Raw genomic sequence first — 23124 nt, 5'->3', positions numbered from 1 at the left:
ACTTAGTTTGTGAGTGTTGCCCAGACATTCAACACCAACCACTTCATCAAAATCCACTACACAGTGGCTTGTTGTGAGAAGCTAAGACATACATTTTCATATCTTTTCACAAAAATTCAACATGTTTAAATGAATACAAAATAGCTTAAAACAAACACAAACACACACAAATTTTAGCTGCACAAAGATAAGGTCCAGGACTTTTATCAGCTAGTCTTCATCCAATTCACTAGAATAGAGATGTGGACGGGTTTAAAATCAGGCTACTGCAGCAGGAATGTGATGAGACCCTTCTGTTGTAAGAGTGATCAGTCAGTATTGAATTTCTAATTTAGTGGCTTCAATCATAGTCTAGTCTTTTACCTCCTTAATGTCAGCACAACTAACATCTCACCTATGCTGCTGTTACCTGCACCAGGACCTCTGTCAGTATCTCAGCCATGCTATCTGACTTTGATAAGGAGGTTCACAAGGAGGTAAATATATTCCTGTCACTCGTCCCCTCCTGTGCTAGTGAGCTGAACATGAAGACAGGCAGGACTAGATATCTAGGTTAAAACTCTGCTAAAATTAAACTTCATAAATCAATTTCTTTTACCTGCATGTCATTCCCTTTCAACTGTTTTGAAGCATTAGCTGTACTAAGACTAAGATTATTCACTCTGACGGTGACATTAGGAGAGAAATTAGTGCTGCAGCTGCCTTTGAAAACTTGGTAGTGAGGCACATTTCTTAGTTACCACACTGGTACATCCTGAAGTGTGTGTGTGTTTGTTGACTGAAGGACAAGTCTGCCCCAGAGACACTAAACAATTCAACCATGAGTTTGTGTTTGGTACTAAATTACAACCTGTTGTGACTGTAAGCAAAAGGTATTCATGTTTGGCCTTTAGTGTTGGTGATAAATAACTGGGGTCTATACAGTTTGAGGTATCTGCCTGCATTGGCTTATAGAAGTCAGTATGATAGATGAGTATTGATTGAGGAGGGCAAAGATTAAGCTTTGTTTCTTCTGAGCGTCTCTTCTTATCTTACAGTAACTGACTCTCCTGACACTGCCTTTTTAACCTCTAAAATCTCCTGCACTGCTGCCAGGCCACACATTATTTACATGCACATTAGCATCCCAGTTTTGCCTCTCAGGATATTGTGTTTACACAGAACATGAGAAACCTGGTTATTCATATCCCTGTATACGCAGTCATCCTGGTTTCTGATCATTTCTGTGCAGCTGTGTCTTGATTTCACACCAACTCAGCCACAATGTTCTTTATCAACATAAAATGTTCAGAAACCTGGATAGGGTCTTTAAATGCCTCAGCATCCTGGTCTCTATCAGGTAGCAAATCCAAGTGGATAAGGCGTTATCCAGAGTGTAATAAGATGATTTTTCCAGCCTTAAAGTTAAAAAAGAGGCAAATCTGTATATTGAGGGTTTAATTTTACCGTGTCTTAGGGACCTAATCCCTGAAGATATCCTTATCTTTAAAAAGGCTACAGTAAAATGGGTTACAGAAGCTAATAAACGTCTGAATTTTTCCTTCTCTTTGTCTTTATTTAGCTCCACAAATGCAGAAGTCCGTACCATCGCATTTCAAATGCCTGTATTTTGTGGGCGTTACCTCTGAAACAATTACCCAATGGGCTGCTTGCATACTCTCTTAGACCCACCTTTTTATGGTTGCTATGCCTACTACACGTTTCTCTCTGACTGACGGACGGAGCAGCCAATTAGCGTTGAGGTGGGGCGGGCTTTTGCCCGCACACTGCAAACTGCCTGGTGGATTTCTACTACTATGATCAAACCGCTCAGGGTTCATGCAAGTGGCTGCAGAAAGACCGAGGATGGAAAATGTAGTATAAACGTTGTCGGAGAAGTCTGTGCAGGTAATCAGTTATTCCATGTCTCTTTACCTACTTCTGTATCATTGGCTTTGAACACCAATGCTAATGCTAAGCTATTAAAAACATCGAGTTGGTCAGGCATGGCTGTGACATTGTTGAATTGAAACTGGCAGCACTAGTGTAGACACACTTGTTTGACACATGATCGGGGTGGGGGGGGGGGGGGGGGGGGGGCGCAGCTAACGGCGAAAGAGAAACTTGTGAAAGACAAGTAAATGTATGAGCTTAAATCCAGAATGTGAACTTTAATCAGCTATGGTTCAGTGCAACAAACCCAGATGTCCTGGTGTTTCTGTAGAGGGATCCAGAATTAGCATCATTCGCCAAGGTGGGTCACGGTTGTGTTGGGCGGTTTTATCATTTTTTATTTTATTTATTTATACATTTTTTGGATGATATTACTGTTTACCTGATGCTGTCTTGGAGGCATGTCGTGGTCTTGGAGGGCTCGTGAGCTGTAATTGATATGATTGAATTTCACTGGTCAGATGACTTTGTTTCATCCTAAGACAGGTTGTCTTTTGTAATGAGAGATTGGACTAGAAAAGTTTGCGCAATCATGTAAACCTCTGACTTGAGTCCTGCCAATAGAGGATTTTTGAGACTGCTTATTAAGAGTTCAGATATCTGATGATGACACATTTGCCATTGTAACACACTGAACACACTTTAACAATCGTTTTTCAAAGGATTGTGACCAAGATTTTAGACTTAGATAAGCTTAATTGGTCCACAGGGGAAATTGTTTGGTCACAGTAGCTCAGTTGCACAAAAGAAAAATATGTCTCAGATGGTTATAAGCAAAAATATAAACAAAATACAATAGTATAAGCAATGAGAAATGTGCTTCGCTGGACATTTTTACAGCTGACAAAAACATATCAGTGCTTTCTGATGGAAAGTTTCTAAAATTACCTCTAATATTCACTCTGTTGTCGGTTTATTAGGTACACCTAGCTAAAACTAAAGCAGTCTAATACAACAGACATGCAATAAATAATCAAATGTTCAGTTTTTGTTGTAAAACTGTTTGTAGAGAGGTGCCGATACAACTGTATAATCGTTTTGGAGGATGCAGGTTGTGGTGCTGTTGAACTGTCTTGTATTATACAGAGAGATGTTTCTGTTATTTAACCTACCCTCGCTGATGTAAACGGGCTGGACCAAAATAACAGAAACACCTGCAAGTATAATGCAATACAGTACAGCAGCAAAACAAACTGCAGGCTCCAGAGTGACCATAAAGTTGAGTCAAAACCTCTCTTAAACGAGTTTCAACACAAACTGAACATTATCTCCTTCTGGGAGGGAGGATTTCTTGCAGGACTGTTGGATCAAACTGCAGTAGTTTTAACTACATGTGCCTAAAAGACTACCAACTGAGTGATCTGACATAGCATTTCTGTACTGCGATGTTTTGATGCTTGTCAGCACAAATATGCAGATTCTGATTCTGTTTGGTAAGTTGAAGTCAGCTGATAATATCAGACATGCTAATGTAAGGGTTGTGCTCACTTGTGACTTCAGCTGCCTTAGGTGTTACACAGAAAATGTGAAAACCTTAACCATAAACTTAATCAGAACCAGTTCTTGATTTACTGCTGGATATCTCAGAGATCCATTATGGTGTTTCTAGGTCAGAAGGACAGAGAAATGTTTATGACTGCAGTATTAACTGGTCTGTCCTAAATATCCTGTGTAAATTCTTTGAAGTATGACAGGTATTTGATTGCCTCAACTGGAGCGTGGTCCCTAACTTGGAGACACCCTCATCTGGTTCCTGTAAACTAAGTTCTGATTAAAGAGAGCTTTATTTTATTCTTTGGGTTGTAATAGGATAATTGAGTTTAATGCTGTCTTGAAGTGAAATGTAGTATCTCACTGTAGTTTCTTGGAATTGACAACATTGCAAAGGAGGCTTTAATATCACACAGTATCATCCCAGAAAGGATTGTCCTTTACCAACTATGTTGTCTTTTGTTTAGTAAGTTAAAAGACACAATCTTTGGTCCACGATTGGAGCTTGCTATGATTGTCAAACTCTTTTAACATTTAGACTAACACTGAACAACAAACCTGAACTGCCAGTGTTGGATATGAGTAATGTTTGTAAACATTCTTAGATTTGGATTGATGGTTGTTCAGAAACACTCAAAATTCAGATTATGTATGTGAATATGCCTCAGACCTTTATGGCAAGCAGTTACATATATGAGGTTTCACAGTGGATTGCTTGCCTGTTACCACAACATCCTTGATTTGAAAGCGTCCTGGGACCTTTCAAATCCTGTTTCATGCCACCCCCCCACTTTCTTCACACTTCCTGTCACCCCCTCCTGCATAAAAATATGATTAAAAAAATCATCTTTTGATAAAGACAGATTGTTGATTATTTGTCAGCTTAAATATGATTCCACTTTGTTTGATTTTGCCAGTAGTTTAAAGCGGCTTCAGAAACGAAAGTAAGATGATCACTTTGGGCACTAAGAGGTGCAAGTCAGTCTCTGTCTGGTTGCACCAAAGCAGTCAGACTGGAATTCCCCTTTGAGAGCCTGATAGACACTCAATTTTTCACTTTGACATTTGACTTCATTTCCAAACAGCTGCAACATAAGCAGCAACAGTAATTGCATCTTCAGACCACAACATAGCTGTCTTCTTGTGCTACAATGGTTTGTCTGCTTGCATTATTTTTCCTCTCTGTGTCTCTGAAAGCAAATGGCAGAAGTCGAGAGTTGACTGGGTCTTTTGATATCACAGATGTAAACAACACTCTCCCTGGTGCTTTGACTTCAACAGGAGATGGACCTCTTCCCTGCTGTATGCTGAGAAAGTGAGTCAGGGTGAGTGGGATGGAGAGAAGAGAGACAGAGTGAAGGCAGGGGGGTGGGGTTAACTATCAGTGGATGAAAATATGCACCAGCTTGGGGAGGAATGGCTGTATTTCTCACCTATCTTTAGTTTACAGGCATAATCTTGGCAGATCATATTTGGTGCTGGCTGGTCCTTGAGTTTTCATTCACTGACCAAAGGCTGGTTTCTTTAACATGTCTGTTGAGGCTCGTCAGTAATGTGTATCTAAATGTGTGATTATACTTAGACCGTAAGTTAAATCTCTAGCTCTAGAAGGGCATATATGTTAAAATATGTACATTAAAATATAGGAAATACTTTGCTCTAAATCTGTGGATTTTCATTAAGCTTTTTGTTTTATCGACCAGTCTGTTTGTTGATTGGTCTGTTCACCACCAAATTCAAAAACTGATATATCTTAACAACTATTGGATGAATTACCACAACATTTTGTACTGATATTTATGGTCCCCAGAGGATCAGAGGATGAAGCCTACTGACTTTGGTAATCCCCCCCCCCCCCCCCCGACTTACATTTTTGTTATTTATTAAAATATCTCAACAGCTTCTGGGTGTTTCGAGCCCTGAAAATTGGTACAGATATCCACGGTGCCTGGAGGATGAATCCTAATGACTTTGGTGATTCCCTAACTGTTAATCTAGAGGTTGGGAGTCTTGTTTAAACCTTCCATCGCTGTTTTAATTTTGTTACTTCACTAATGACAACTACTTAATTGTGATGGAACAACATGAATTTAAGTTTCAGTTGCTGACACCAAAGAAAATCTTGCTGGACAAGAGTACCCAAAGCCTGAAATGTAATGATATTAAATGTCAACACTGAATGTGAGCAGTAATTTTCTTGGAGATGTTTAATTAAAGAGACAAAGCTTGGACATGATGTTGGCTGAGTGAGCGAGCTCCGGGCTAGACTCAAACATTGTCACTATACCAGAGATTATGATAAATATTGCATGGTAGCATATTGCATAGTTCCACTAATATTTCAACAGTGGCCCACACTGTATGACATGTTTACTGGATTCACAGCAGCAGTGCTAACTGGGCTAACTGGGCTAACCGGTGATGACAGTATTGTGCGTCATTTCGTTAAAGTGGGGATATTCAGGATGAAGCTGAATTGAATTGAGCTGAAATTGTTAGTTGATTGAATTGGCTGATTAATTAATAATAAAATATAATGAAAAAAAAATTAACCTCAGCCCTACTCTGAGTTCTGAATCCATTCTGTGATCAGTTGTGTTAGGTAGGTGTTATAGTTTAAGGCTTTAAGACTGTTATTTGAAAATTCATACCATGAAACATGGACGTGATTTGATGTGAGGGTTTTTTTTAATTTGTTTTCATCTTTGTAAAGTGAGGAATTTGTGTCTCTCGATGTTTTGCAGGGGGGGCTTTCACAATTAAATCAACAGAACTGTTTTTTGCAGTTGTATAAGCAAGGAGAAGTTGGAGTCCCAGCAGGTGAGAAATACAGCAGGTTGTTATTTAATCAGCCGCTGAAGGTGGGGACGCCGGTCACCTGAGAAGATAATACACGCAATTAAAAACATGTCCAAATCTCTGGCAACACCCTCACAGCCTTTGCTGAATGGCTGTTTCCTCGCAGCCTTGCTGTAGCACACGGTGAATTACTAAACCATAAACACTTCTGTAAAGTCCTCTGTACATCGGTGATGGAGGTTGACAGAGAGCGGGGGGAATGTGAGGAGAAAAGCAGAAGCAGGTGAATAAGAAGAGCTCCCTGTTTTGCATTTAGATTTGAATGCACTAGATGACTGTGCCGAGCCGACGCTTTATCCGACAGCAACGTGCTGAACAGTCCTTTGGGTTAAATATTCAAACAGGCGACAGTGCTCATGTACACGCTTGCAGCCATGCATACTTAATCAGCTGGACTTTTCAACTTCCCTAATGACTCTTTCTCTGTCTTTGACCCATAAGGGTCTTCTTACTATTACTTATTGTTATCCTGCCTCCCCCTTTCTCTATTGGCTCTCCTGCAACACATTATATGCTGCCCATGACAAATATTAATTATACATGTCAGGCCTCTCATATTTAGGCTAGAGTGCTGCAAGGCCTTCCCTCGTCTTTGCCAAGCAGGGCAGGACCCACAGGCAGGAAATCTCAGGCAGGAAACAGTAAAGCTAACCTGTTACATAATGAAAAGATAAATGCAACTCTTAAAACTTTTAATTCAGGCTTCTTGATTTAAAGTGCATTTATTTTCTCTCATTATACACTGAGTGTATTTACGTGACAACAGGCGACATCCTGTTTGGAAATCTTGTAAAAGCCCCTTGTGTAAAACCATGACCTGTGCCTGAGGTTGTGAATGATCCCAGCCAAGGTCCCCTCATGGCAGATGGGAGGACCCTGGGGCAGGATGGAAGAGCAGGCCTAACCCCTCCCCACCAATCCTGGCTCTGGTCCTGGGTCTATTTCTGGGTTACTGGTTCATTTTATGCTGTGCTGTGCTCAAGAGGCAAGAGTGATAAGGAGTGGTAAATGACAAAATTATTTTGTTGATTTAATAGCATGGATGAAATGAAATGGCACGGAGAGGGCTGTTTCATTTTGAGATTATTTTAATTACCTCAGTATAATTAGAAAGGGATCAGCCACAGCCATGAGAAGGGAAATCTCTAAAGCCATGTAAACTGAATATTCATTTACAGAGGCACTCTGTAATGATGTTCGTAATCTGTTGTTTCAAAGTGTATCTGAAATGCTGTTTTATCTTTTCCCTATTAACAGATACCAGATAACTAGAGCTGAAACAATTATTCCTGTAATCAGTGGGCAGATAATTACACTGCAGAAATTTTAATAATAGATACATTAAGTCATTTATCAAGCACAGTTATCACAAATTCACAAATGTGAGGATTTGCTGCTTTTCCCTATTTTACCCATCAGTCCTTATGGTAGCGATACATGAATGGATATATGGATCCATACAGATAGGAAGAACTATACCACGTATCCTTTGTGAGGGTCGCCGGGGGGACTGGAGACAATTCCAGCTGACTCTGGATGAGAGGCAGGGTGCACTCTGGACTGTTTACAATCACAGGTGTCTTATCTTAGTAAATAGAATGAGATAGTAAATAGAATGTCTTTGGGATTTGGGCTGTTGATAGCAATTTGATGATGTTAGTTTAAGAAACTGTGATGTGCATCTTTCACTATTTTCTGACATTTTATAGACCAAACGATTATACAGGAAAAATAATAAGCAAATTAACTGATCATGAGATTGAAGAATTAAGCGGTGAATCGCTTTGTCTATGAAAAGTCAAGGTGATGTCTTCAGATGTCTTGTTTTGGATCTACAGTCCACAGCCTCAGTTTACTATCATAAATGCATCCAATCTGAGAAGCTGGAACTGGAGCAAATATTTGGCATGTTTTTTAAAAAAATGACTAAAACAATTATTCGATTATCAATTTGTCAATTAATATGCTGCGGATTGTCTAAAGGATTGGAAGACTAACAGCTTTAATCCATAACGCAAATTACCGTTACTTGCAGCTCTAATTGTTTTGTGTGTTGGCTTAACAGCAGTTTGTGGGATTTCAAGGTGAGATACTTTCATTTAACAAATACCAGATATACTGTGTTTATCTGTGGCTGCTAAAACGTTATAAAGACGAGCAGGAGCCTTGTTAATGAGTCACTAAGACAAGAAAAGAATACAGCTTGAACAGCTGCAGTGAGAGACTCAACACTGTCTTCATTCACAGTTGCTGTACTACAAACATGCTCATCTCGAGCCTGCGTATGGACCTCGATGTGTTTGCCATCACGGCGGGCGCTCTCTGCTCTCACACAGCTGGTCATGCCAGGGCTTGGAAGTGATGCCCGCCTGGCACATTGTCATAGACTGGACTGGACTGAGGCTGTGTGCTGCAGTGACAAAAGCACATTCAGGCCAGGACAATGGGGAGCTGACAGCCTGGGTTGTGTTTATCACTCTGCTTTCTCTTTCTCTCTCTCACACACACACACGCACAGACACACACACACACACACAGCCTCCTGTCCATTGTGTTTGCTGTCTCACTGTTTCTCTCTTTCTGTCTCAGTCACTGAAGGCTCGAGTGCACGCTCACCAAGCAGCCTGTTCACCGCTTTAGAAGAATAGCTCTTTGCCGTGTTGCTTTAGAAATTAAATACAGGGTGTAATTCTGTCATCAGGTTGGCGGTGATGTGATTGTTGGTTTCAGTGTGTCATCGTCAAAGTGTAGGCTCTGGTTTTAGTGTGCTTATGCATTTGGCATTTTGGGCTGAGCTGACAGTTCGGGGGTGCTGAGCTTGTTGTCCATGATTGTAGCAGTCGTCTTTTTCTTATTATAGACAAACGCTGAATCACTACCAGGATGCTGTAGTAAAATCAGGGGTCTGATATAAGCAGTGGATCTCATCTGTATTTCGGCTTGAAGCCACAGACATCATGTTTATTGGCACTGCATCTCGATTTTTCAGTCAATCTCTTAATCTTTTTGTTTATTCGATGTGAGAAAGTGATGAAAAATGCTCATCACGATTTCTCAGAACCCAAGAGACATGTTCAAGTTTTTATTCAATGTGCAAAGACTTACAATAGAAAAAAGCAACAAAGTCTCATATTTGAAAATGCTCGACATGTTTGCTTGAAATACGATTAATCAATTATTGAACTAGTTTAGAGCTTAAACGGATATACTATATGATCATTTCTCTTTTTGAACATAAATTCTCTTCACCGTGCACAGTTCCTAAATATTTAAGAATAAACATCTATGCACAGATTAGTTTTCAGTCAATGAATCCACTTAATCGTTTAGATTCAGTTTCACCACCATGTTTATGGAGGTGAAATAAAAGGATTATTAAAATACTGAATGCATCCAGACATGAGCTCTTTGTTGTGCTGCGTGCGTGTCGCAAAAATGTGCCGTGACTAATAGAAAGATATTCTAAATTGAATGACATCTGTACAAATTAACTAAAACCTTACAGTTTATTGGAGCTCGACTGATTATGTCAGCCCACACAGGCTTTATATTCATGACAGAAACTATCAAATGTCCACCGCAAAGTCTTTCTCTAAATGACCGGCCTCAGCAGTGAGTCATCCCACGCTGGTAGCTGTGGCAGAGGGGTGCTGAAGACTGACACAAAATGATCTCTCCTCCACGCTTCGCCAAATCAGGTTTAAAACTAATACTGAAGGACAGACGAGTCGATCTGCAGTGCAGTGGACTTCTCTGTGAGGCTCCAGCTGCTCCATAAACTCAGTCTGTTTGTCCTTGTCCTACCTCTCATAGGGGCCTCACACCTGTGCTGACGAAATAGAAATATATAGAAATGTTGTCTTCTGTATAGTACTGGCATTAAGGATGGTTTCAAAGAGTACATGTGGACTTGAGGTTTGCAATGACTGTAGGGGAAGTACAGCCTCACAGAGCTGCTCTCTTGGCTGTAAACTTAGTCTTGTTTCTTGTTTCTAAATGACTTAATCGATTATGAAGATATTCTGATAATCAAGTAATCAACTAATCGTTTCAACACCAATGGATACCAGCAGTTTGAAAGCTGAGGGATTACAGTGTTCAGCAAATTTAGTTTACCTATTTGATTTTTGCAATATGGCTGTGTTTGTTTTTATCTCTTAGTCTCACCATCCACCCACCTCGCCTCACTACTCCTTTTTCCTTTTTCTGTTCTATTCCTCTGTGTCGTTTTCATTCTCCCTCCTGCTTTGCTCCCTGAGCTCGTGACAAATGTGCCTGTTCAGAGGTTACTGAAGCATCTTTATTCCACTCTCGACTGTGTCATTACATTTAACCCAATTCCATTTTTATTTGGTCTTTGAGCCAGGAGAGGAGGCTGTTCTCAGGTGTTTTCACTGACGGTGTGAGGAGACACACAGGGACTAATTCCCGTCCAACCTCTTTCACATTGTCTCCCACTCAGAGGAGGGAGAGAGGCAGGTAGAGGTGGTGAGGAGGCGGAAGTTTGTGTCGACCTTCCTGCCCGTCCTTCAGAGAAACATCTGTCAGTAGACCCCTCTCCTGCAAAGGAGAGAGGAAAGGAGAATAAAAACAGAGATGCAGAGCATGGGCGGAGAGGACGCACCATTTATTTCCTGCAGGAATTAAATGGGTCGTGGATAGTTTTTGTCTGTGTATGAGACTTTCTTTCACTCCTCCCCATCTGCTTTTAGAAGTCCTAATTTTTCATGGCAGCCATCTGTGTGGTGTCAGGCAGTGTGTGAGGGTAGCAGGGCTCAGAGAGCAGAACAAGAGGTTAGTGTGTACCCACTGATAAGGCTGGTTGGCTCATCTCTCTGCCTCTGTGCCGTTATGTTCCTCACCTAAAACCTTGTTTTTATTATATTTACCAGATGCTTACAGTGCGGTTGATATTGTTTTCACCTTGTGAGTCTCTGAGTGTGTCATCATGGCAAAATGCAGTCATGGAGAGACCCACTGTAATAAGCTGAAATTTTCCTGAACCCAATGAAAAACAGGCTCACTACGTATCACACACAGAAAAGAAATAGAAAACCTTGAAGTCAACATAGTACAAGTATCTACCTATGAGTTAAAACCACTGAATGCAACATTACTTCCAGTGAAGAGCATTAAATAATGGATTAATAAAACATCTTTAAATCTATTATATATCTGCGATGAATATTAGAGTCAATTTTTAAATGCAGGACCAAATAACTTCTAGATGTGATAGAACTATATTAATCCTACACAGAATCATGTGGTTGCAAGAAAGTGAAAACTAGTGGAGATACTAAGTTTTGAAAATAAAGGATTCTTGATTTATTTAGTCTTTATTAGTTTGATTACTGGTGAGGCTTAAAATAAACGTAAACAATTGTGAACATGATGAAATTTAGCTCTGAGTGCCAAAACTTCAAAAATTCATAACAGAAAATTGAAAGTATTTGGAGCTTAGGCTTTTGCAAGGTCCCATGCATTTCATATTTAAATCAAATATTTAATATTGGAGATCCTAGGTCAGTTGATATGGAATGACCCATATACAGAACTTTTCTCTCTAATATTGATAACAAACGTGAGTGCAGTTGATTTAAATTCATCAATCTGTCTGTGTTATGATTATGCTTGTGGTGTCCATTCTCCATCACAGTCGAGCTGCAGCTACTGTAAGAAAAATCTCTACAGTATCCAACGTAATTTGTGGCTAAAATTCCACTAAAGAAACAATAATTGGTTTCGTTTTCTCATTTATCTAAGAATAGTACACAAACCTTCCTTTTTAGCAGACATTGTGACACTGAGTGTGATGTTGCATCTCAAAATTACCTCATATTTAAGTTTGCCAAGCCCTGAGTTGTCTCCTCTCTGTTGTATGTTTGTTTCTTACAGCTGAGTATTTGTGCCTGTAGTCGGTTGTTATTTGCTCCTGGGGTTTGAACCATGTGTGCATGGGGACACACACACTCAGCAAGGCCAAAATTTGCACAGGCACTTAATCTTAATTTCTGGATAAAAAAAACAATCTTCAGTGAGTAAGGAATCAACCTCACAGTGTTTCCCACTTCTTCTCTGGGCTTTGAGTTGGCTGAGAGCTGATTTCATCTGAACATCTAGTTGGAAGCAGATGGAGAATGCTGGATGTCAGCTACTTCTATACATCCCACCGTGACTGGTATCCACATGGGGTCCCGGCGCATACCTCTCTTCTGTCTTTGTGGTTCTGGATCGTGCTGTGTCAAAACTGTGAGGATTAAAACAAAATGGCTAATTAGCTCAGATCTACAGTATGTTTCAACATGCCGCACCAGGCTGTTACAAGAGGAAAGCAAGTAGCTTCTGTCTCCCTCGCCATCACAATGCGTCTGCATATCGCTTGTTCTCCCTCGGTCCCCCCTCTTTCTGCTTGCCTGAAAACCATCTGGTGCTTTGGTTAGGATCACTGTCCCCCTTCATGGGTATTTTGCCATGAAAAATCTGCTCAGTCAGCATTTGTTTGCAGTGGGTTTCCTCAGAGATCTCACTTCACTCATTGTCTGTTCACCTAGTTTGGTTTTAGTTTAGGATTTAATAATTTAATATCCATCCATCAAGATCTAACTCTAGATATTGTTTAGAATTTAGTTTTTGTTTATATTGTGATATATCATAGCTTAAAAGCTAATGCCTCTAAATGATCGTTCACATTATCAATGATTTTTTTGGCCCTAAATGTTATTTTGAGAAAAAAATAATATTAAAATGTTTTCTAAAATTTCAGATATTGATCCCCAAAATGTCATTAAGATATCATATGTATATTAGGACTGGGAAATAATGAATTTATCCAATTATCATTACTTTGTCCAACTGATCCAGGTTTTCTTTATATTGCATTTTCAAAAATTGTTGGAGTTCTAAAATTTAGACCAATATTTCTAGTATTTATCCAACACCTCTCTAAAACTGTTTTTTTTTTCTATTTGCTGACGTTCAATAATGAAAATAATTGTTAGTTGGAGCCTGAGTTATAACCTTCATGAAGGTCGGACTCATTGCAGGGATGTTGTATTAGTCTGCAGAAATTTTAGCTCTGTGAACCTACTGCACTACTGCACTGGCAGCTGGGTGTATAACGAGATGTTAAACCAGTCAGTCAGTCAGTCCAGTCCAGTCCAGTCCAGAGGTCCAGCATCTGCAGGTAATACTGTATCAATATATCAATAAGGACAAAAAAATCATGAATAAACCAGCATCAGAAGAGAAATATCCTGCACTGAAGTACTGGGCTTAGGCATAAACACTCAGAAAAATCATTTCACGCTTGATATTTAATACACAATACGATCATACCAGCCCTGCTCTGGTATATTTCTGTCTAGCTCTGCCAAACAGAATGCTGTCTGCAGGGGCCTCCAGTCCCACTGCTGAGCTAATTAACAAGGTGTGAGGTGTGAGGTGTATGAGGTGTGTGTGTGTGTGTGTGTGTGTGTAGAGTAGGTCTTGCTGTGTTTGTTTCTGTTTGTGTTACTGATGCCAGGTCACCAGGTCTAAGCTGAGTCTGTGCCAGTACAGGGAATGGTCTGTTGTTGACACACACACACACACACACACACACACACACACACACACACACTCAGTCAGCAGAATAACAGATAACAGGAACCCTGTGTGAGGGCAGCCCTGGGGAAACACTTTTACATTATGGATTCTCTGGGAAAGGGCACAGCCACATTCCGGTGCTTTTGCTTGTGTGTGCATGTGTGTGTGCTTCTTTAATGTCCGTGTTTGTGTGAATAGAGGGTCAGAAGGTACATGCTCAGCTGCTGATTCGGTGTACTCCATCCTGCCATCAATCACTCTGATGTACAGTATGTGTGTGTGCATGTGCATAGTTTAACATTAGGAGCCAACATTAAGAGCCTAGAAGAAAAAAATGTTTTCATGTTTTGTGCGCCGTCCACTTGCAATAATTTGCAGAAGGAAATAACTTGACTTCATGAAGCACATCCACTAAAGCCTTCTGATCCTAATACTTCGAGTGAAATCCCGTTCAGTATCGATCTGGTGGATCGATCCTCAAAGTATCAACACAACCAATACCACGTCATGCTTAGAGTATAGATACTAGCATTCGTGGGATCAATTTAAAAAAAGAAACAAGTGACATCCAGTCAGCAGATGAGGAAAAATGCAGCCACAGATGTGAGCTGATAAACAGCAGCATCTGACTATATGTGACTCAGCCAGTGAGGAGTGGAGCTACCACTTTCACAGGCTGTGATCATCTCCTTGGTGGCTACCCCTCCTGTCTCTTCAGCCTCGTTCCCTCCATCGATTTATGTCTTCTCCCCTGTATTCCCTCACTCGCCTCCTCCAGCTCTCCTGTCACTCCTCCTCCCTGCTTCCTTCCTCAGCTCCCTCCATCCTCCAAGTTTAGGCTTTTGAAGTCATTTGTTAAACTCTCCTCTGTTCTCCCTCAGGAGTTCCCTTCCCACACTGAAGGTGTCTCAGGGGTTTTTATAAAGCCAGGACTTGTTTATGTGCAATTTGCAGAGACGTTAATACTGCAGTTCATTGTCAGAGACCTGAAAAAGGCTGAAAACCCCCCCCCCCACCATTTTACAAATACAAAACCAACCTCCAGTTCAGTTCACCTTGACTGTGATGTGGAGAAATTAATTAATTCACATCAGCTTTGTCTCTAATGCAGCTCTACCTCTTTTACAGATTGCTGTGAATCTCTGAGTGAAGATGGCCTTCTTTCAGAACAACTTCTGGGTAAGTGTCGTCAGTAAGTCAGTATAATAATGTAGATGCAGGAGGACACAGGTCTATGATGGTTACGTTGCTCAACCTTTTATGCATTAAGCTTTAACTTCCATGTATTACTTATTCACCTGTTATAGCTGAATCACAACTATGAGTCACTGAGCTTTTCATTTATATTCTCAGTGGACAGTGGAGCTTCTGGCTCCATGCTGCTCCTCAGGTACACGCTGGAAGCGTCGATCTTGCATTCAGCCCCCTCTGTCACATGGAAAGCAATCTCATTCAGATTATTCTTGTAGGCAGGGATAATGTCTCTTTCTGCAGTGTTACTGAATGTAAATGGTTGTTTTCTGAAATAACCATTTATTAAGCTCAAGTCTGTATATTTGTTTGATATAACTCCATGTTTACTTACTATTGTGTGGTCAACAGCGGCCAGTAAAACCCCTTACCAATTCCATAACAGTACTTTTTTTGATAACTAGTTTCATACTGTAGGGGAATATGTATTGGTTTTAATAAGCAGTCATTACGTGGTGTTGACGGCCGTGAGATGCAGTTGACAGCTGTTGAAGAAGCTAATAGTTGGACCTTGTGTAAAGATTTTTTTATTCAAATGTTTTAAGTTGTTTTTTTTTTTTTGTTTTTTTAATTTAACTGAATATACCAAACTGCTCGGTGTTTCAGGTTAAATAAGGAACTTAATCTGAATAAAATTAATTCAGAAAAGTTTCTTGATTTAGATCAGGAAATATCTGTTCAAATAAGAAGTAAACAACCCTAAAGGTGAGTTCAGGCAGAAAGTGAAGGGAATTTTCCCCACGCGTTATTGTTGTGTACAGGGGCGAATAAAACCCTTTTTGTTTATTTGCCCCACACAGCCCCTGTACTAACTATACATCAGCTATTAGCAAGCTATCAGTGGACAAACCACCTGTCTCTGTGGGCGTGTGTCAAAACCAACCAGAAATTCTTCTTTTTCTTCTTTTCACTCTCTGTGTTCCTCTTGTCTCTGTATTGTACGTTAATGAAGCAGATTGATAAAGCCCCGGGATACATGCAGATTTTACACTCGAGTTGAGAATGTTTCAGACGTGTTCTCACATCTATCTGTGTCTTCACACTGACTTTGAATGCAATCGTGCCGTCTCTAAATTCGCTTTGTGAGACACTGACCACGTTTTTAATGCCAGCTCACAGCTACGGACACATTTCTATCGGTACTCAGGAAGTGTTGAGGTTTGATACCCAGCTGTTGTCTCCCAGTGTCTGTTTGAAGTAACCATAATTTGGCAGAAGCTTGATGTTGGCACCTGGTGTTCGCAGGTGTCTCCCCAGATTTTAGAGAACATTCTAATAGACTGTTAGAGACACATGTCAACATAAGGCAATGCAGCACATCATCACTACCTGTATAATGAAAAATTAGCAGTGAATTGTATCAGCACCACACGTGTCACCAAAAAAAAAGCTGGTTATCACATTCAAAGACAGGATTTATCATTTTACATTAGACTGTGAGAATTGAACCTGATAATATTAGTTAATTATGGCATTAATTAGCCTAATTTGTGCACTAATTTAATGGCCTCATTAGCAACTTTCCACAGATGTGTGAAGTGGAGGATCGAAACCTCTCTTTCATCCGCCCAACATCACCCTCATCCCCCAGTGACTTTGTCTGCAGTTACGAGAGCTCTCTCCCTCGTTTTCTCCTTTATCCTCACTTTCTCCTCTCCGCTCTGTCCCTGCACACCTGGTGCATCTATTTCAGGTGTGCCCTACTTCTGCTCCCTTGCCTCATCAGTCTACGAAACGTCCTCAGTAATATTTTAGCAGTTGAACTAAAATGAGCTGTCGAGATACAGAAATAAGATTTGAGAGGATTACGAGGCTTTGTCCTTAATGTAGCCATGACGAGGAGCGTTTGTCTGTTGATCATTCTGTCTTTATGTCCGTCTCACCGTGTAGAATATTAAACACTAGGTCTTGTTATTGAATGCCAGAGTTTTAATAAGACACTGGTGCTCGAAACATTTGGTTTGTGGATATGCATTTGTGTTCTCAATGAAAGATTAACTCGAGGGCTTAATGATTGTAGCTGTTGGAGTATTTGTTCAGTCTGCAGTGTTATTTTTTGCCCACTTCATTTCCATCTATGGTCCGTGGATAGTATCATATTGCAGTCTTTGTGCTGTGGGCAGAGAAGCAGACCAGCAGGTCTGCAGGCAGGGAGGCAGGCAGGCGGAAAAAGCAAGAAAATGAGAGCAAACTGGAAGGAAGGGAAGCATTTCAGCCAGGCACAGAGACAAGGTCACAGAGCTGCTGTGCTTCTGTATTGCAGAGAAGATTAAATGCTAGCCTTCGTCACGGTGCCTGCCTCTGACATACAGGCAGAAAAGCTTAATTTTCTTCATCATTTAAGCGAAGATTTTGTGGAACTCGTGCCCTTGCATGTGTGTTTTACGTATACATGACTGTTCTTCCCACCCAGCCTGCTTTAGCTGTGTAATACAAATCAACCCTTCAGTTAATTAGCCAGCACAGCCACTCTGGAACTATTCGCACACACAGAGCCTCGTCTTGTTTGGCTCAAGAACATTCACAGCCGCTCACAAAGCCTCCTCATGGCATGCTGTCCTTTCCCATTAACTATATAAGAGCTGTGCTCGTGGCCCACAGGGGGAGGCCCATCAACTATAATTAAGTACATCCTTAGTAAATTAAGGCTCTGTTAAATCCTAGGAATAGAATTTATTTCTCTGTAAAGACTGGTTCTCCTTAGATATTCTTGAAATTTGGCTTTTTTTCTCTTGAGAGATAATTACAAAGGTTGTTTTTGTCATGTCTTTTGAAGGAAAATGGATCTTTCAGCAGACTGTTTCTCAGAAATATTTCTCCTGTCCCTCAAACTGGTCCTTGTCAGGGTTGGAGTACCAAACCATGGTTTCCTTCTCTGAAGCTTTTCTTTCACTCTGAGTGGTTACTGTTGAGTGTCGGTAACAGTGAAAGTACGAGATGGATAATGACCATTTAAAGTCGCTCATGTCTCATGAAATACATGGGATGGGAATGATTTCATAAATAATGCCTCCCATCAACAGAACAGCCAAAACTCAAGGGTTTGTTTATTTATTCTGTTTTAAGTATACTCTATGTAAAATCCCCTTTTCTGTGTGAACACACCACACACACAAAAGCTGCTGAGAACTGAAATGTAGTATGAATTTGGGACACCGCAGTGGTCATTGTAATGGTTAAGCTCACTCGTTCACTGTTTTTTTTTTTGTAGTTCATATTGCTTTAAATCACAGAATGGGAATATAAATGATTCTTGTCAGGTGGGTTTGTACCTGGACTGTTTCACTGCAGACTGTAGCCTCATTCTGGTGGGTTTTTAGCTGGTAGAAATGACTCCACAAATCTGAGGAATGTTTGTTATTCATTATTAAGGAGACCTGTAGAAGGTTCTTTCATAATATTCCCATCTCTCCTCCCGGAACAGGCTCTGTTTTCTCTCTCTGCAGTGGAGAATAGACGATAAAACGTCCTGCATGTTATTCCAGGGGGATTTAAATGAACTGTTTCAAAGACTGACAGTAAAGATCAGCAGACTGTTCTGGTTTGGGGCTGTACAGTGTACAGCGTACTGTCTTATCGTATCGTCTCCTCTTAGAAAAAGCTCCTTCTTTGCCTGCAGATACAATAGTGTGTTCACAGAAACACACACAAACAATGCCCGGTGGGTTTTTATTATTGCCTCCTTCTCAGTTTAATGATGCCAGCGTTGCTACGATCCCTACGATCACTTTGAGTCATGGGGTTTTCTCTTGGGGGGCAGAACTATAAACACATAGAGAGAAACTCTTTCTCCCTCCCATGTTTCCTTTCTTTCCCCTCTAACCTACGATGTACAGTAGATATAGATATAATCATGATATATATCATTGTCACAGTTTAAAATTACATGTATCATGACAGAGGATAAGTGCATCTTTGCAGGAGCGCTTCATACAGCCTGTCCTAGTCTCCAAAACACAAGAGGCAAAATAAAGCATCTTAGTCTTGCAGAGGTGAATTTTCTCAGACCGGTCTGTTCTACAAATTAGTTTGCAGCCATCAGTGGTGATGGGCTGCTGTTGCTGCTGTTGCTGCTGCTGCTACCTGCTCCTGATGTTATTGACACCTCTCTGCTGTGGGACTGTTCGCTCGGCTCAACCTGCCCAATCAGCAGAAAAACTCTCTGTGAGTCAGCTAAACTCACAGCAGCACCGACAGGCTGGTCAGGCGGCTCGCTGGAGTTCGATGGTGTTTGATAAACGAGTGGAACCTTTGACAGCTGCCTAAAAGAGGCAGCTACATTATGTGCTGTGCAGAACTGGATCATATGGGCTCTGCATTTTAATGATCCATTTGCAGCTTATTAAAATTTCTGTAGCGGAAAGTAAATTTAATATCATTTATCAGTGACAACAGTGATAGTCTTGGACCCAAGTAAAAACGTAAGAGTAAACCTGAAAGAGGCCGAATGTGAGACCACATTCCACATTCACTCAAAAAAAAAAAAAATTATTATATCTAGCAGAAATTCAAATGTCTGATTTGCGGCTAGGTGTGAGCTTCTGTGACGGTCATTCAAACAAATTCAAAATAAGCAACTGTCCACAATAAATTCATTGTGGCTACAGCATGAATATGACCTTTATACTTGAAACTAGTTATAGATTGTTGGTGCATTTACATGTCTGGTAGTTGTGAATAGCAACAGTCTCTCCCTGCCACTAAATTTGTTGCTTCTTGTTGGTACATGTTCAGAGAAAAAAAAAAAACACACAGGTTTTCCAACGTGCAGCCCTGAGAAGCATAAACCCATCTTTAGCCTCCTTGTCTTTTCCCTTGTTCTGGTCGGTTCTGCTGTGTTCTTCTCAGTATCTTAGTTTCATTTGGCCATTGGGCTGCGTTACACTGCAGGAATGTCCTCAGACATCAGATCCTCTCACACAGACTGTAAAAGCAGATTTGACCAATAGCCAGAACTAAAGGCACAGCTCTAGACGCTGCCAGGTATCAAAAAAAAAATGTATTAGAAAGCCAGAGCCAAGCTGAGCAACACCCAAAACAGAAGTCTGGAAGAAGCAACTTGGTGCACTTGGAGCAAATAAAGTAAATAAGTAAATACACTCCTCATTATAATGCTGAGATGATAGCACGGTTTGCATCACCTGGTACTTCAGGGTAAAAGTGTCTTCTCGTTGCCTTTATGCTGAATGATTTCAGTTTCTGATTTGATAAAAACCAGTCAGTTGAATTTAAGGGTGTCAGTCAGCTGATGTACAGGTGCACCCTCTGTCCTTCAAACTGATGAACAGGTTGCACAGGTTTTCTTGAACATCATCCCTCTAGGATGTTGGAAGAGTTGTGCAGCCTGTTTAGTAATTTGACTTTTGATATGTTTGAGCTTGTCTGTTTTGTGTGTGTTTTGAGTGTGTTTGCTCAGTTGGAAAGTACCTACACTTCTCACACAGGGTAAAAGTAAAGTTTGCTATTCCAGTGTGTTCTTGTTGAACTATCCAACACCGCTTTTATAGGTTTTTTTAATCTGCCTTTTTCTTATTGTGCTTCACATTTACTCAAAATCAGAATTTTTGATGGATATTTTAGGATAAATGTGATGTTTCTAAAACACCCACTATGTTTTGCAAGTTTGGAAATCAGAGGACCGGCTGCAGCCCAGTGAGTAGTGTATGAGTGAAAGAGACAGCTGTCAATCATCTGTTATTCTGCCTCTTTGAAAGCAAATGGCCATTGTGTCTGGCCACTCTAAATTGAGGAAAGTGAACATTGTATTGTGGTGTTGGTTAGACATTCAGGCATAACTGAGATTCACTGAAACACACATTTGTTTGCCTACAACTTGCTGTTTTGTTGATAAAATGTTTGTGAATGTTTGGGGAGATCCCATGTCGCCTCCTAGTCCCTCACTTCTTCTGTCTTCTTCTGTAATCGACAGCACAACTCAGACAATTAAGGCGAAACATGCAGAGGACGGTCTTTTATTTGTTGTAGTGCAGCAGCTGTGGAGCAGAGCCCGCAGCGCAGAGTTTAGCTCAGCCCAGCTTTCCTCACCGTCTGTAATTGGTTTAATACAAGCCTGAGGGAAAGTCTGAAAATTCCTCTAATTAAAATCAAGTGAGAGCAGTTGCATACATAGACCTAACTCTGGAGATACGTACTGTAAAACACACACACACACACACAGTTTCACACAGGCACACATACACACACTAGTGAAAATTGTTAGCTAGAGGAAATAGAATAGAGGAAATGTCTGTGTGTGTTTCTGCTGTTTTGTTCCAGCGGTTATCTAAAATCCTGTGTGCCAAAGATACAGTGGCAGCACAAATCAGAGGAAAGCTTTTTAAGCCGTGTTCTGTTTCACCCGCTCCTACAGTAAACCTTTGAAAAGCTTTCTGTTGTTATAGTCAAGGGTGTAAAACCACAAAACTCACTGAAATACCCTCACCTCACCTGAGACACTTTATTCCTACATCTGAAAACAGCAGGTCTGAGCCTCTGAGACTTTATGTGAGCAGCAGTAAAGACAGGTTAATTTTGGAGATTGACAAATAGAGGCCAAATCTGGTCTTATATCCAAAGTATTTGGCCCGTGAGTGAAATAAATTTGTTTTCCTTCATTGGGTTACATCTAAACTTCTAGTCATGTTTTAGAAATTGGCTGCAGATATAAATATATAAATTATGATAAAGTTGAATTTAGGGATTTCTGTTAATCTAGATATTTTATTTCCAAACAAATTTTTAAAAACTAATATTCAAACAAATGAAAGATAATAAATCAAAGCATGTAGATCTGAGTCTCCGCGGCACAGCAAACCTGCATTGTCTCCACCAATGAGCAGGGCTGAAAGAACTGACCCTTGGCTGAACCTAAATCTTGACCCCAGCTAAAATGTTTTTTTCTTTTCCTGACGAGCGTCACTGGGTCGTGGATTTGCATTTTTAAGTGTTTTGGATTGGGAATGTTTGGAAATTGTTATGTGTTTTGCTTAGAGAATTGAGAATGAATGGAGTTTGAGGCTCAGCACACCAGTTCTTAAAGTCCATTAAGTTTCATGGTCCCGACCACCATAATGTGGACTGGTTTGAACAAGCGATGCTTAAACTCTGAATCCTAACCCCTTATTATGAGAACACTGCTGGCATTTGATTTACTCAGATAACAGGATAATTTCCGTGCTGCCCACCATCCCCCTTAACAAATCTGAGCAGAACCCCCCATGGCTCAATCTGGTCTTCAGAAGTCTTCATGAGAAAGTTGTCCACATACAAATTTTACACCTCTCCACTCCCCTCCCACCATTCCTTTCCATTCTTCTCCTCTCCCGTCATCACCCTCATTGTCATGGTAATGGACTCCATCGTGCGTGACCAAAACGGTGAACTTAATTGATGAAAAGGAGATCGGTTGACGGGAGGGAAGAGGGGGTTTGCATATATCAGACGTGAAGGATTTTCGTGCACTAAGGAATACATTATGGCACTTTAAGCCATGTTAGGAAGACCGTCAGCCCTGGTGTAATGTGCTGTTACATTGCTTGGCATGACTCAACATCCACAAGTGTTGCACTTCACATCTGCTTGCTCAACCAAGAACCCGTGCACGTAAACAGGCACAAGTGTAGTTTAGTATCAGTCATGTTGCAGCTGCCAGTCATGTGAGACGTGTTCCTATACAGTGAGTTGTATTATTAAAGGTGATCAGACTTTTCTTTCTCCCTCAGGTATTTGTCTTATAGTCTTATAGTTTCCAACAGCCCGACGTCTTCAGTTTTGTGTCATTTTTCAACAAAGAATAAAATCAAATCCTCACATTTTAGAGGCTGGAAACATCAAATATTGGCGTTTCTGACAGTTATTCGATTTCCAAAATGTTTGCTGCTCAATTTTCTGTTGATCAGTTAATTGATTAAAAGTTGCAACTCTAGTTTTGTTATTGTCGACATCCCAGAATGAAAGCACCAAAGCCTACAGCGGGTTAGTCCGACCCTCCTGCCCCGTCTGTGGCAC

At 40.6% G+C, this 23124-nt stretch overlaps 1 protein-coding gene across 6 annotated transcripts in view; it reads left to right on the top strand.

The window, feature by feature from the left end:
* The first annotated feature begins 1806 nt into the window (after nucleotides 1-1806).
* Nucleotides 1807-23124, top strand: part of fcho1 (FCH and mu domain containing endocytic adaptor 1) — a 50299-nt gene continuing 28981 nt past the window's right edge. For 2 of the 6 annotated variants that reach the window (XM_041039744.1, XM_041039739.1), the window contains exons 1-2: nucleotides 1810-1887; nucleotides 14995-15045. In XM_041039744.1, coding sequence (XP_040895678.1) covers nucleotides 15019-15045 — 27 coding nt within the window. In that variant the 5' untranslated portion in view covers nucleotides 1810-1887; nucleotides 14995-15018. Of the gene's footprint in view, nucleotides 1888-2181; nucleotides 2234-4665; nucleotides 4749-6167; nucleotides 6244-14994; nucleotides 15046-23124 lie in introns of those variants that run through there. The other 4 variants (XM_041039742.1, XM_041039740.1, XM_041039741.1 and 1 more) reach the window with 4 other exon arrangements.

This window comes from Toxotes jaculatrix, chromosome 6 (assembly GCF_017976425.1).
Source record: "Toxotes jaculatrix isolate fToxJac2 chromosome 6, fToxJac2.pri, whole genome shotgun sequence".
Taxonomy (NCBI): domain Eukaryota; kingdom Metazoa; phylum Chordata; class Actinopteri; family Toxotidae; genus Toxotes; species Toxotes jaculatrix.
The sequence above is the reverse complement of the archived record's forward strand: the minus strand, read 5'-3'. Positions and strand labels throughout refer to the sequence as shown.